The 16,950-nt window shown below is 30.9% G+C and overlaps 1 protein-coding gene across 1 annotated transcript in view; it reads right to left on the bottom strand.

Moving 5' to 3' along the window:
• The window catches only part of LOC136988864 (nitric oxide-associated protein 1), a 32,411-nt gene extending 15,999 nt beyond the window's left edge, over positions 1-16,412 (bottom strand). The window contains exons 1-3 of the mRNA XM_067286854.1: positions 14,995-16,412; positions 10,328-10,456; positions 7,308-7,475 (exon numbers count right to left, since the gene is read on the bottom strand). Of these exons, the coding sequence (XP_067142955.1) occupies positions 7,308-7,475; positions 10,328-10,456; positions 14,995-16,219 (1,522 nt within the window). The 5' untranslated portion in view covers positions 16,220-16,412. The remainder of the gene's footprint in view (positions 1-7,307; positions 7,476-10,327; positions 10,457-14,994) is intronic.
• Positions 16,413-16,950: the final 538 nt, after the last annotated feature.

Genomic DNA, 16,950 nt, shown 5'->3' with positions numbered 1-16,950 from the left:
TCATTATAAGAAATACAAATTATATAAAACAATAATATACAAGAATTTTTTACAAAGATTTTATTACACAACATATGCAAACTATTACACCATACTACTTACAAAGTAATCTCCTTAGTGCAACTACACATTTATGTCAGTATCTATTTCACTTGTCAGTGCAGTTCTGAAATCCAATGTTTTGTAATGTGCCTAACAGCTTTTGTTACTGACTTCCATTCCTTCTGCTGATTGGAACCTACAACTCTTCAACTTCTCTTTTATTTTAAGCAATAGATAAAAATCTGGGAGGATAAGATCAAGAAGTAAGTAAATTGGAGCGATACTATGCTTGTTTTGGTCAGCTAAGAATGACCAATACACAGAGGTATTGTCATAGTAAATGATGAAGTTTTGTCTCTTCCACAAATTTAGTTGCTTTCATCATATAGACAATTGATAATTTTGACATGCAATTTCCTTATTTACAGTCTGGCCTTCAGGAATAAATTTGTGACATATCAAATCACAGATATCAAAAACACATAACTATCAATTATCTTCCATTTTGATTTGTCAGCTTAAACTTTTCTGTAATTGTAAACTAGGTAATTTCCACATTGGTACAGTACCTGATAAGGGTATCATACAAGAAACACCATACTTTGTCACCAGTAATCATTTTGTTCTCATTAGGTAAGGATTCCGAATAACCTTATCACTTAAGCACTGCCTATTAATCACTTATTAGAGTATAAATTTCACATTTGACTGTTATCTACAGGAATAAGATTCTGGCTGGCAATATATGTTCAAGTCATTGTTGAGTACTAAATGCACTGAACTGCAAAAATTCTCAAAACATCTGCCAGGTCACTGATAGTTTGCTTGCTATCTGGTCAGGAATCCTGAAGCCTAGTCTTACCTACTTTTGATAATACAAAGTTTCAATATCCAATAGAAACAAAAGGCTTATGTTCCATACTCAACTATAAACTGCATTATAATGCCTAAGAGACTAACATCAAATATATTTGTGTGAAATGATTTTGAATATGCTATGTAAGTCTTCCATTATTCTTGGCTATTAAAACTTCAGTATTATCAGAAGTATTTAAGTGAGATCCAGGGATCTCTTCCTTTATTCTTCTGATAATGTAATCATTCTTTCTAGTAACAGGTTTTCCAGAATGGGAGTCATCCTTAATCAATTCCCAGTAGCCTTAAACCACTTATACGACTTATACACCTGTCTGATACATAATTTTCTTGTTATATGCTGTATGAAAAACATTGAAAGATTTTGCAAAGTTTCACACAAAATTTAATGTTTCCTTGCTGCTTCAGATGAATCATTTCTTATCTACCAACTTTCTCAGATATTACTACACAAATTCAATCCATCATACTGCTTTGGCAGAAGCAGGGAATGCAAGGGATGACTGTTCACAAACATACACTTGATTTACAATAACTGATTAACAGTTTTTGTTAATCAGTTATTGTAAATCAGGTGTATGTTTGTGAACAGTCATCCCTTGCATTCCCTGCTTCTGCCAAAGCAGTATGATGGATTGAATTTGTGTAGTAATATCTGATAACTGATTAACAAAAACTGTTTACAATAACTGATTAACAAAAACTGTTAATCAGTTATTGTAAATCAAAATCAAAAAAAAAAAAAAAAAAAAATTATAAATTTCAATAAATAGGAAGAAAACTTAAAACTGAAAATTAAAAAACATCTTTGAAGTATTTTTGATAATAAACAATCATTAAAAGCCAGATTTGTATGCATGTGCTTTAAATGTCATAATGTTGAAATCCTGATGTAAACATGATTTGGTTCCAGCTAGATGAAATTAAGGTTGTCTGATCTGTTTTTTGGTTTAGATCACATTTTCCTAATATCCAATTTATCCCAATCGCATCTCCTGTGTTTCAAAGATATTGCAAGAAAATAATAAAATCTAAGTGAGAAAAAGTTGTAAATATTGGAATCAAGGTAAAAGAAATTTAGAGATTTTTCCACTAGTGAAAAGGTATGCTGGCAATATCCATGACAAGCAGCAAAAGATAAGTTTTTATCTAAATATCAATATATTAGTGCTTATTCAGCAGTGAATGAGACCATCAGAAAGTTGGGAAATTTCCAGAGGCACTGGTAGGACTGGTCAACTCCTTCTTTTCATAGGTGCTAGTTCATATATTTCTTGCATTGCTTGAATAAGTTCCATCCATCAATGTCCTTACTGCTTAATTGAAGATACTAGCTCCATTTTATAAAGTTTTCAGGATAAGGGAAAAAGTGAATAATGCAGATATTTCTAAAGTTATATAAATGTTTACATTTTGATTCATCAGCTTAGTCTACTACATATTCTTATTGCATATTTTACAATTTAAAATGCTTCAATGCATTGAGCAAGGGAGATAGAAATCTTAAGAAGCTATCTTTTCTTTTTGCATCAGAAGAGCAGGAAAGTTATTTTTTGTACATAATAAGTATACAGAGTATGTGAAAAGTAGACAAAAAAACATAAAGCAAATAGTTCAGAAAATATTTATTTATTGACTATGTCAAAGTGCTTATGTAACATCTATTCAGTAAAACTCCCATCCATATTTTCAAGATGTTTGTCTTCACCTATACACTGTATGTTATAAAAGTATATACACTTGCATAAAACTTAACTGTTTGTGATTTATTGTACTATACCTGTAGTTACTTGAGTAGTTTTACTGTTGGTAGAGGTCCAGAACATAAGTATTTGTCAGTACTAGAGTAGCAACAGCAAATCACTGCATTGAATACATTTTGATTGTAAATGTAATACTTTGTAAATAGAAAGAAAAACTTTTCTTTGTACTGGATAATGAGATTTTTCTTAAATAATCCTTTAAAATGAATGATTTTTAGTGATCATTTTATCAGAAACATTGTTTGAGTGACAGAATCTGGAGTGCCTCTTTTTTTTTGCACTAAATCAAAGGTGGGATATCAATATTTTCTACACAGCTTGTATAAAATGTCAGAGCTAGCTCATCTTAAAAGCTATCTGTTGCACCATCTTAAACAGCCCTCTCAAGTCAACATGTTTCACTAGAAACCCCAAAATTGATAAAAATTGGAACTGCCTCCTTTTTTGCACCAATGTCTTCAATTAGAAAGATAAATGATATCAATATGGAAATTGAAAGATACAATTGGAGAAGTTTGGATACTGTTTACATCAATTAAATCAAAAATTATAACTTGTGCTTCTTCCAATAATAAAAATAATAAATAATGTCATAGAACAAAAGATACATCAATCTGTAAGCAATATTGATGATATAAATAAGTAAGCATCCAAACAGTTTTAAACTTATTCCATCATCATACAGACAACCAGAATAAAAATATTAGATATGACCATAATTTTATTAACATTGGTCATTAACAACATTTATACCACTATCAAAGTGTTTGTAATTAGATAACTGCTTTCATACAACTAAAATTTATGATATATCAGAAATATTGAACAACTCAATTAGGAATATTGATTCTTTTCTATTTTTTTCAAGGATTATCTAAATAGCAATTCATACCTTTATGAAATATAATTCACTGTACTATGTAAATTAGAAAGAAAATATAATAAAACAAATATTTAATATTTTTTAGAAGCCAAGATGAAGATATTTCTATTCATGCAAAGGAGCAAAGGATCAAAAGAACCTTTTAAAACATATATTGCTCTTTCAAGAATTGTGGGAACACCGGGAGGTCGGACGGAGTCAGACCTCCTTTTCTCGGTTCACAGGTCAGTTATGACCTGCCCACTGTCAAGGATGGCTTGTCCAGTCTGGAACTAATTAATTGTCAGGTCGAGTGGAGGAGGAAAGAGCGAGATCATTGATAAGACAGAGGCGAGATTCAAATAAATGACACCAGTTAAATCAACAAACAGAATTTATTACGAAACGATAAAGAACAGTTACACCGAATAACATTGACAGAGATATTATATACTAACATAGGAAAGTTCGAACCCGAGAGAGAGTTTACAATTAAATGGTCGTCATACCTCAATAAGTATCGGAGTCGGATGACAGAGTCAATACAAAAATCCGTAGTGGCGTAGCGGCTTCGATCGTAAGATTTCGGCGTAGCGACTAGAGGTGGGAGCTACGAGCGATGACCCCTTGGTTCTTGCTCCCCTCCTTTTTATTTCGTCCCCTCGTTAGTTTTCTCGCCAATAAGCAAATTTTGTCTTTAGTTCCGAGTGTGACTCAGTTTCGAGTTTCGAGTTCGAGGGGAGGGGATAGGTACGGTCAATCCCCTAAGACGGGTCCAGTTTATGGTTTGGAATTTGGTTATTGATGTCAAGATAATGACTAATTTACATTTTTATTTCGCCGGTGAATTCGAATTCTCACAGAATGATCATTTTCATAATTCAGAAATTAAAAACTAAATATCACTTTATTACTTTTGTAGAGGTCAGTTTAAAGCATTTCAACAAATGTTTTCAGATATAACCTATATCCATCCTCAGATCAAATGCAGAACAAAAAATTTTAAAATTCCTTTACTATTCCTTTACAAAATTCCTTTACTATTACAAGTGTGTTTTCTATCTTTGATTTTAAAGTTCTTCATTTCTGATATTGTCCAAATCCAAGGATCTAGACTTACCTTTCCTTTCACTTATTTATAAGATTTTCTTAAGTGATTTTTCTTAGATTTTTTCCTTTCCCTCTGTAACTGGAAAATTACTTCAATGTTGAATAATAATGCATGCTTAGCCCAGTCAACTTGTGTACTCTTATCAAGAGCCTCTTCTACTAATGTTGTTGTATTTCTACCTTTTATACAATTTTTAAGCTGCCCCTTCAGTCTTTCTTTTAAAGATTGTACAGTTCTACCCAACATAGGGTTTTTGCTCTCCTATCAGTTGTGATGTTAGGGATTATATAAGACCCTGCCTGCTTGTTGTATTGTACTGGTTCCTTATTACCGTATTTTACGGACTATAAGACGCACTTTTTTCTTCGAAAAATTGCCTCCAAAATTCAGGTGCGTCTTATAGGTATTTTTTTTTTTTTAAATTGCTTAAAAATTAAGGTGCGTCTTATAGTCCCTAGCATCTTATAGTCCGTAAAATACGGTATTTCTTTCTCTTGGTATCTTCCTTTTTGTTAGATAAGCCTAGAGGCACACAGTCTGTTTCATGTCTCTAAATGCTACTGCAGAAGGGCGTGAGACAGGGTTAGATAGAATAAAGCAAATAGCTAAAAGAAAGTTTGAGCTATTTGCTTTATTCTATCTAACCCTGTCTTTAGTTGTGTTGAAAATCTTATATGTCTTATATCTAAAATATCTTAATCTCAAAGTTTATACTGTAAAATGCGTGAAAAGCAAAATGTCTCAAAGACGAAAACTTGTGAAAAACAGAAAATTACAGTAATTTCAACATTCTCATCAAATTTTATCATATAATATCCTAAGATAAAACCTGAAACTTTAATGGAGAACTATAAGTGCTATATCTCAGTTATTAATTTGTCTTAGAACCTGTCATAAGCAAAAATTTAAGTATTGAATTGGAAAAGCCAGACACAAAAACAATAAAATTAAATCCATGAATATATATTTTGCTTATATGATATGATGATGAATTTAGAAAATAATTTAGTTAGACAAAATCACAACTAAATTAACAAGCTCATAAATTGCTTCAAAGATACAATTAAGGTCTAAGAGCCAACTAACTGTATCATCCAACAAAGTGAATTATTTTAAAACCTAATGAACTTTAATAATTAAATAAGTAATCTCAAATATGTGCATTAAATCTCATGTAAAATTTAATTTAAACAGTGTTTAGTTCCTATATATGCAAGCAAAAATTTACACCAGTTTTTGAATTTATACCCTTATGATTACAATGAATGTCATTGTGAGCAGTTTCTCCTAATGATTATACTTTGATAGAAATTTTTTAGCATGTAAAAAGAAGAAACTTACTCTACTCAATTACTATTTGAAGTTTTCATCAAAAGTATTTTGGTGAAAACTTCAAAAATATTGTTATGCTTTCTATTTTTTGCTACATTTATGCTCTATTCCTGGTTTAAGTCATCTTAGTTTTAAAACAATTGCTCTGCTTTCTTAATGTATTGACATATTTTTAAAAAGAATATACTATGGGAAACGTTTGACCAAGAGATCACCCAAGATGGTATCTAAAAGTCTATATTTTAAGCAAGAAAAAATAAGAAGTTTCACTTAGAACATGTGTGCTTGACACACTCTTTCTTTGGATGAGAAAATATGCATGAATGGATATTTTATTTCTTGTGTCCTTTTCTTTTTATTCTGAGGTTGTTTCAATGAATATAATAAATAACTCAAAACTTAGTTTAAAAAAAAAGTACATTCACATTTTGAAGCAGTGACCATTTTCTTGTTCCAGCTTGCCTAAGATGAAAAATCTGTTTAAACAAGAAAAATTATAGAGTTCTGTGCAATTCCGGCTTTCACAAGTTTTAATATATTAACAATGAATAAAGTGTGAGGATATAATCTTAGTAAAAATTATGAATCATCAAATTTGAGACTTTATTTATATTTAAAACATCTTGATATCAAATTTTACATAAAATTAATTCAAATTATTTTCTTCTCAATAACTGGAACAAATTACAAAGCACAATCAACAAATCCGGTAACAAAATTTAATGTAAAACTTGATAAATGTTTTCGATCTTAAACAAGATCTGCATCAGGTCAACATTCTATTGCAAATTGGAATACTCAGAAGTTTCCAAAAATTTTTTTAAACATGTTTTTAAATAATAATTAGAATGTAAAATATAACAATTTAAAATCAAACATATAAATATACAAAATCAGTGATATTTTTAAGAATTATAAAATTAAATCCAATATAAATATGATACATAACATATTACAAAAGAATAATAATTAATTTATCTCAGTATTTTCTGGTTTTTTATATAGGCATTGCCATGCATACAAGACACTTTTTCCATCCTTAAAATTAATACAATTGCCATTCAGACCAACCTTGTATATTTCTAATGCTTCTTGAGTCCTGATATGGTGGGTTTGAAAGGATATTTTGATTAATCTGTCTTTCTGGAGGTCAGATTGCACACTGGTCACAAAATTTGGAATAGAATGACCTGATGCAGATCTTGTTTACAATCAAAAATGTTCATCAAATTTTACATTAAATTTTGTTACTGGATGTTAAAGGTTTTGTTGATTGTGCTTTGTAAATGAATTCAAATTTTCTATAATAAGTTAAACTTACCAATCAGAGTAGCATACAGAGGATTTTTGGTTTCTTTTAACAAATGTTTTCTCACTTTTTCTTCTATTGCTTTTTCTTGTTTTTGTTCAATAAGACGTTTAGTTCGTAAATATAGTCTCTCTTTATTTATTTTCATGATTGGAAATTTCAATAAATTTAATGTTGTACCTGAAAAAATTATTTTAAAAATTTGTTAAAAATTTTTTTTTGTTTAAATTAACAAAATGCAATAAATTAAATAAATCAAAATTGTGAGGTTGGCAATTTAGCTCAAAAACAGCCAAAATTTACACCAGGATGACAAGTGGGTTGAAAGATTGTATGTGAAAGCAGTTTGGACACTGAGTCAGGATTATCATTTACACAAAACCCATTTATTTGAGTAAAGAAATGGTTACAAAATTTCAGGCTATTTGTATCCTAGAAAAGACTCAGTTCTTAATAATCTATCTAAATAGAGTCCAGAGAGGGTCTGAATGTTGCTGGTCTCAGTTGAGGATAAGTCTTTCAACAATTGACGACTGGTGAATCAATGGCACTCGCTTCATCCAGTTGAATTGTGGATCAGGTGGGAACTTGGGGTTGGCTGAGGTGTTTGTCCAACAGTTGACCACTCAGAAAGCACAACACAGGGAGCTTAAAACTTTAACACAACTAGAGTGTAACTTTAAAAAAAAACTGATCAGGTAGAGAGGACAGATCACAGGATGAAAACTTTTTATAAGTAAAGTTTAAATCCTCAAAAACAGAACTTGGATCTTGGAGAAAGAACAACAGATCTTACAGAAAGAACCTCATGTCCTCAAAACACGAGTTTCTAAAGGATTTTCTCCCTGATCCCACATTCTGATTGATCAATGATAGCCCTGTTCACTTTCTAATTGATCCATCCTTGTCTCCAAGTGACAATTCTAGACCTTTCAGACTGCAGGAGAGGTTAACATTGACATTCAACCTGATGCCATTTTCTGATGCATATCAGATAGTATTTATCAAACTTTGAAACCCTTTCTTGTAACTCAAGCATTTTGTGTTTACTTTTTTGACATCTAGAATTTATAATTGTCTCCATGTGACATTATTTAATTAATCACTTCACTATATCATTGTTTAACTTCATATCATTTTTTCATTTGAAAGGTGGGAATTTAACTCCCTGTCAAATGCTTGTTAACATTCTAGCATGTAATTTTGAATTCCATCCGAGACCTCACAAAATGATGTTTTTGGAAAAAGTAAATACATAATTATAAACTTAATTTTTAAATGATTATTTACTATCTAGCATCTAAATGACAATATCACTGAACAAATCACTCACACACAAGTTTGAGCCATTAGTTTCATATGAATGTGAAAGGGAAAAATCATATTTTATTATGTTATCAGTTATATATATATATATATATATATAACTGATAAGTGTAAAAGCCAGTAAACAAATTTTCAAATATTTAGTAACATAATAAAACACACACACACACACATATATATATATATAAATATGTGTGTGTGTGTGTGTGTGTTTTATAAGTATGTGTATATAATTATATATATATATACAGTAGAGCATCGATTATCCGATCCCCGATTAACCGACTTATCAGTTAACCGACCGCGTTCTAGTCAGCAAATTCAAACGTCCGCTAGTGATGTGGCGCTACAATATTTGGTTATGTCTTAGCTACTTTAATATTATTTTTGTTAAATTTTTGCATGTTTTAGCTGGCAGCACTGGCTCGACCATGAAAAGGAGGTTAGTATTTAAACCACGCCTAATACACTATACTAATAATGTATTTTTTCATACTTTTCAGTTATCTGACTTTTCAGTTATCCAACCAACCCCAGTCCCCAATTAATTTGGATAATCGATGCTCTACTGTATATACAAATTTTAATTGTTAAAAAAAAAACAAATATTAGTAACAGGAAATGCAATTGCACCCTTGCATCACTCTGCTGCACCACAGATTAGAAATGTATTAATAAATAATAATAGTTTATTTGACATATAGTTCGATACAATATTTAGAAATGTATTATTTTATAATCAATTTTTTAAAATAAATATTAATTAAGACAAGTTACAAGATATCTTTAAAATATCTTGCATTAAAAAAAATTTCTTTTTTATAATCTTAAATATTTTGTTTAAAATATAAAAAAATTTATATAGATGTACTGTACATAATTTATTGTTACCATTTTGAAACACTTTAGCTTTAAAACAATACAAAACAGAAAGAAACAGTTTTTTCCTATCCTTTTAGGATAATTCACACAGTTTAATTTGCATTCAGTACACTTTGACATAAATTCCACCTTTCATTCTCAAAACATCTGATCAATTTGGAAACCCTTGACTTAATCTCACAACATCACAGGTAAAAATCTAGTGAGGTTATAATTTAATGAAGCCAATTTGTCATTCCATTACAAATTCATTGGTCCAGAAAAGTCTGGTCCAAAGTTCTCAAACAGTGAGTCCTAAGTGAGATGGAGTGCCATCTCTATGAAAGATTAACATTGGTTGGAGTTACTTGAGCTGCAGAATAAAGAACAAAGTACTCCATCATGTATTGATAGTGCTTACATTCTAATCTTTTCCACAAAAAAATGGGCTTATAACTAAATCAACACTAACACACACCACACATTAAGTTCAGTGTACTATACAAAAGTAACTGATAACACTGGATTATTCAGAAGAATTAAATGCACATTTAAAACTGTAATCAACATGTGAAAAAGCATATGGAGAGAGACTGAATATCAATTAGATGTTTTGAGAATGACAGGTGGAACTCATATCAAAGTGTACTGAATGAAATAAAATCTGCATAAATTCCACTACAAGGATAAAAAAAAAAATTGTTTCTTTCTAAGTTGCATTGTCTTAAAGTTAGGCATTTAGAAATGGTAACAATAAATTATGTAAATATTTAAATAAAATATACCCTACATATTTTACTTAAAGTTATCAACAATATAATATGCAAAGTTATTTTTTTAAATACCAGGCCAAGGAGATATTGTAGCTCTTTGTACTAAGTCAACAGCTCTAACTTTGCAATAATCAGAATGAAGAAGTGAATTGAACAAGGTTGATTTTCCAACATTTGTACAACCAACTAAATAAACATCACCTGAAAAATAAAAAATTATATCATTATCAAAGTAATACGTTAAATGCTCATAATCTGTATTTGTAATTTAAAATTAATATAATTTTATAATAGCATTAAATTACAATAACATAATATAACAAAGCTACTTTTTAACTTTATGTATCTAAAAAAGTGTATAAATTATTGCTAGCAAAACAAGAAAACCTATTGTTATAAACTATGTAAACCCAAAACTTTTAACACACAAATACAATATGATAACTAATGATTATTACTTTGGATAAATCTTGTTGTCTTCAGGAAACTAAATAAAGCACATTTGAATTTAAAAAAATGACCATTCTGAACATTTTAATGTAGAATATATAATTCAAAATAAAACAGAATTCTTAATACATTTAATGACCATGATATCACAAATTCATAATACAACTACCTCAAAAACTCTTTTTTGAGGTGATGTAATATAAATTTCTGCAGATACTCCTGTATCCATCATGTCACACATCACTGGATGGTACTCATGCTGTGCCCAACAAGTGTGGCAACTGAGTGCATTGACAAAATGCATTGACAAAACAAGATCATGAAGACCAAGGTTGTTTCCCAGCCATTAACTGGTGGTATTCAGCTCGCTGTTGTCTCTGAGTCATTTTCTACACTTCTTTGAATGTTCGGCTGCCGCAAACCATTGCTGATAGCATTTACAGCCAAGCTGGCTGCTGCTCTTTTCTAGTCCAAAACTGGGTACCTCAATCTGCACATATGCAAACTTAATCATTTACATAACTCTGTCACCTCTACCATCCTGCAATTTTTGTTTATAGTGCTTTTTATTTGATTAACCACTCAAAAATTCTACGTGTTTTGGAAACGTCTATCATATGTCTCAATTGTAAATAAAATTGAGAGATATATATGGTATTTATTTATATTGCTTATAAATAAATATCATATATTTAAACAAATCAAACTAGAATTTATAAATTATTTTTGGGTGTACTATAGATTACTTCCTATGGAATTTCAGGACTTTGATTATATATTGGAACTCAGGGGACCGAGACGAGTTCAACGGTACCCTATTTTTGGACCGGAGACAAAAAATAAAAAAGTTATCATACTTTTTCACTTACCATACTTTTTTAATGCTCTCATGAAGATGACACCATAGTTGCTAGTACTGCCATCTTGCGATAAAGTCTGAAAACCATGATGTCAGACTACGGTCATCTCTCGGAGGGTTAAACACGCGATACGAGAGCAGAGAGAGCGACGCGAGTTCCGATCATCACGCGATTGCCATTTCGGTTAATGTTACTTATGGCAGCAAACATGGCGGCCCGACTGACCTCTCGTATGGGCACCATCACACGCCGCCATGTGCTAAACTAGTGATCGATTCACGGTAGTTCTTGAACAAAGTAAAAAAAGGGAGGAAACGTCTACTAAAGACAATTTTAATGGCAAGCGACTCCCTATCATCGCGCGATCGCCGGAAGAAAGTATGAAAACTTTTTTATTTTTCATCTCCGGTCCAAAAGTAAGGTATCGTTGAACTCGTCTCGGTCCCCTCAGTTCAGATATATACTCAAAGTCTCGAAATTCCATAAATAGAAATCTATAGTATCCCCTTATTTTTAGACTATAATTTGATTAATCAATTTTGTACTAAAGATAATTTTTTTATTTTTTATTTATTATACACATAGTTTAGACCAGTGTTTCCCAAACTTTTTTAGGCCACGCCCCACTTTAACATTTCTAAAATCATCATGTCCCCCCATATAATAATTTTAGTTAAAAATTTATTTTTGTTCTTTTTAGTAATATGAATGATAATTTTGAAAGCGATTTCTTACAACTGTTGTCAAAACAAAGAAACAAACTTTTAATAAATAAAAATAAGATATTTTTAAAACTTAATTTAATGTGATTTGTGGACTTAATGCTTTTTACACAGCGATTTTATACCTGGCTCAAGCTTAGTTAGCGTAAGTCTCAAATCTCCACGTTGTGTTATATCCAGACGATTTCTTTTTTTAGTCAACAAATCACTCACAGCTCTAAAGCCACATTCAGCTAGATATGAAGATGGAAACGGTAATAAGAGTTTTCTTGCACATTTTGTGGTATTGGGGTATTTTTCTTCTGTTTCATCGCAAAGCCATGCCATCGCACCTTTAATATTAAATAGAGTTATTACAGATTCGTCACTTCGCAACTCCGCGAGTTCTTCTTGATATTACAGATTGGATATATCAGCTAAATCCACCAAACCTGGTTGCACCATCCATGTCGGAAAATTCATTTCTTTTAAATCAGCAAATCTCTCTTTAAAATCCATAATTAAAATTTTTAAATGATTAACAATTTCAAGTATTGCAGAGTCAAAAACATTACACTTGTTGAGCCAATGAAACTGTTCAAAATTTCTGTTACTTAAGTGTTTCTGACTTAATTCTAGATTCTTAACAAAACCAAATATTTTTGCTTTGGCATCGACCAGTGTTTTGCTTGGTCCTTGTAGTTGCCTGTTCAATATATTTAGCTTCTCAAAAATATCGGCTAAGTAACTTACATATGCTTTGCCATTTGTTGTCAATAAGAACTTCATTTCAGGCTTATCAATTAAAAACTTTTTAAGCGAATCAAACAACTCATTAAATCGTTTTAAACAATTCCCTTTTGATAGCCACCTTACTTCAGGGTGTAGTAACAATCGTACATGGTCTTCATTTTGCTCCTCTCAAAATAGCTTAAATAAGCGCTCGGTTTTAGCGCTGGCTTTTATCGAGTTAATGCATTTGATAACTGCATTTAGTGTTTCATGGAGGATAGGAGACATGTTTTTAGCCACCAAGTTTTCTTTATGAATAACGCAGTGAATAAGGGTCATTTCTGGATTATCAGCTTTCATCAATTGTAAACAACCATTTTTCTTGCCCATCATATTGGGGGCACCATCTGCAGCACACGAAATAACATTCTTCATGGGGATCTCATTGTCATCCAAGTAGCATTTGAATATGTTGTAAATGTCTCTCGATTTGGTAGTGCTTTCTAATTGTTTACAAAATAGCATTTTTTCTGCAAACTGTCCACGTTCAATATATCTAACATAAGTGATAAGAACGGCCTCACTGTCTCTTAGAGTTGACTCGTCCATCTGCACAGAAAAATTTCTGGTTTTTAGTTTCAAAACAAGTTGTTTTTCAATGTCATTGCCCATCTCGTCGATCCTTCGGCTGACAGTATTGTTACTAAGAGGCATTGCTACTACATCCTCGTCATCTTTTTCTAAAATGGTTTTCATAAAAGCAGAAATAGAGGGCTTTATTAGATTCTCCCCTATTGTGTGGCTCTTCCCTGATTTAGCAATTAACAAAGAGATTTGGTAACTAGCCTCTTGGATACGACTATTTGTTACATTTCTAGACGTGAATATTGAAGTAATTGTCATCCTTTTCTCAAACTTTTCCTTCAATGTTTTGAAGAAACTTAAATCTGAATTAATATAGTCCTTGTGTTTGGCCTTCAAATGTGCTTCAAGCCGACCCAATTTCATAGATTCGTTTGTCAAACATTGCTGGCATATTAAGCAAAATGGCATCCTCTCCTCATTAACTGCTGGTATGAATCCATATTTCAGATATTCCTCTGAATATTGACGAACTTTCTTTTTTGTTGTTCCACTCATTTTTTATGGGCTAAAAAAATAAAATTTTGTAAAAATAATTCAATACGACAGAGTAAACGTAAATTAAGAAAAAATTGTTTTTGTGTAGATATACATTTTGCCGCAAGTAATACTAGGGATAAACGCAAGCCCTGAAGATTACAGAAGATTAGATTGCGGGAATTAAATTCTTATGGACTCCTTTATCAAAGACACTCCTATTACAGATATTCAAACTAACAAAAATAGCACAGTTTATTAGTTTATAAATATTATCAATAGTTTTAAACTTTAAAAACTTATATAAAAAGTTAAATGTTTAAAAAATAAACAAAAATTATTCAATACATAAAAATTATATTTATACAACATGTATCAATAAATTCATTTAATCATATAAATGACAGACAATTAAAAATATTACGACATATAGGTGTTAAAAATATAAGAGTTAAATTCTTAGAAAAATTTTGCAAAAACGTTGTTACTTAGCGACTTTAAGAGATACAAGATTTCTGCGACAAGAGATACAGCAAAGGGAAAAGCTGAAAAGTTACAGTACTTGTGGACTCTAATAACATAGTTTAAGTTTTGATACCATCTTAAAAATTATTATAAATAATTAAAGTCCTCTATTTAAAAAATTGCTTTTTCATATTATTTGTCACCTAAAGCGTTGCGTTAAAAAAGCTCATAGCGAAGGGGGTAAATTATGTCATGTCAATTCTCAAATTGCCCCCCTCCAACCAGCAAATTGCCCCCCTGTGGGGCATATGCCCCACTTTGGGAAACACTGGTTTAGACTATTTACTTTGATAGGCTACATATTTACATTCTATTTGATTTATAAAATAGGAATTTAAGTATATATACTCACCTCTATTTTCCCATAATTTGTGCAATTTATTTATAAGTTCTTCAACACCATAACCAGTTTTAGCACTTATCAAATGAATATGTTTTATGTTTTTTTCCCTATCAACACCTATATCTTTTAAAGTTTGCTGAATTGTATAAATCACACAATTTAAATCCTTACCATTTTGTATTGGTAATAAATCTACTTTATTTCCTACAACAATAATTGGTTTAATTCCTATTATATCTGTAATATTTGACCATATACTACAAGGAAAATCCATTAAATCAATCATAAGTATTACCAGTGAATTTTTATCTTTAATATTTGATAATATCTGAGGATACTGAGATGGATCAACTGAAACATTCAAAGCTACATTAAAATGTTTCAAATAAATACATCTTTGACAAATTTCACCTCTTAATTTCCAAAATTTTGACAAAAACAACTTAAAACGTTCACTAGGTATATATCCTGGCAAAGCAGAGTCTTTACAGTGAAGTAAAGCACCACAACCACCACACGGTATATCGCTGACCGGAAGTGTTGGATTAGGTGTACCATAATTACTATTCCAAAAGTCTTCTCTTAAAGAAGATATTTCTTTTTTTAATTTATCATCTGTATCGACAGCTTTTTCAAGATAATCAAATGCATTATTCTGTACATCATTGTCAGTATTTTTCAAATTTTCCAATTTTTCTTCTTCCGAGATTACTTTTTGATAGGGATACTGAATTATTGAGGATTTAATGTCGTCATTCAAATTACTTCTTTCTGAATTTAAATGAGTTAAGTTTTGATTTAAATTTTCTTTTTTTAATTTTAATTTCAAAGCTATTGGTAAATCATCATCATCATCATCATCACTGTTATCGTCTAATTTCTTGGTGTTTTTCCTCATTGACCGAATATTCAAACGAATTTTCTTATCGATAAATCCAGTTCCTAATAAAGATATTGGCATGTTCTGAGCATCAACATTTTTTCTTCTAATTACATTATCTTGTTCATCAGTCGATTTATCATCCATTTGTTCATCTTTAGCATTTGTCTCTAAATACCTTTTACATTGACTATTAAAGAACACATTATAATAAGAAAGATAAAGTTTTTTAGAATAAATCGGAAATATTTCCGAATAAGTTTTATGTGAAAAATTCTTCGAATTCACAACTTTTAAATATGACTTTAAAAGTAGGTTATAATTTTTAATATATTTAAATCTTAAAAAAACCATATTCCATCAAATTTAGATCTTGAATAAGATTAATGTTTCTATCGTAATATTTCTATCTTCTTGCTTTATCTTGTCCTTTTTAACATTACTACTAAACGTCTTTCCCTATTAAATGAACGAACTAACCGAAATCATTTGTTGACAAAATTACGAACACGTGACAACGCGAAACATTTTAATATGGCTTCCTTTCGAATTTGGCTCTATATAAGCGCCACTATGCGGTCAAAACTGAACTTCAGATTTTATTAGATAAATGAATTTCATTAAAACCACTTTTATTTAGCAAAGGAATCATCCGAGAGTAATTGAAAACAACTGTTTCAGAGAAATTAGGTGTAATTAAATGTGAAATAAATTATGTTGAATGCGTTAATAAAGTTGTTTGAGTTTCCCGAACGATTTAAGAGATTAGGCAAACGAACAAATTTTCCAATGTATCGTGACCAATTCGTGGCGACGGCCGGATAGCCGAGCAGTCAAGTTGGCAGCCTACCGCTTTGGGGACCCACGATCGAATCCGGACGGGTCGAAAACTCCCCAGGAATTTTTCGGGAGGTGATCCGATATGTCGGCCACCGTCCCTCACCACCCGGTCGCCCCATTGTGGGCCTGGCCGAACCCATAATGGGCTTGCGAAAAGAGTCTTTCTTAGTACCCACAGGGCGGAAAGAGTTTTAAAAACAAAACATATATATATATATATATATGTTTTTTTAACTCTTTCCGCC

The sequence above is a fragment of the Centruroides vittatus genome, unplaced genomic scaffold, assembly GCF_030686945.1.
Source record: "Centruroides vittatus isolate TY-2023 unplaced genomic scaffold, ASM3068694v2 scaffold_386, whole genome shotgun sequence".
In the NCBI taxonomy this organism is placed as follows: domain Eukaryota; kingdom Metazoa; phylum Arthropoda; class Arachnida; order Scorpiones; family Buthidae; genus Centruroides; species Centruroides vittatus.
Note: the sequence above shows the minus strand (reverse complement) of the source record. Positions and strands in the feature narration are given on the sequence as shown.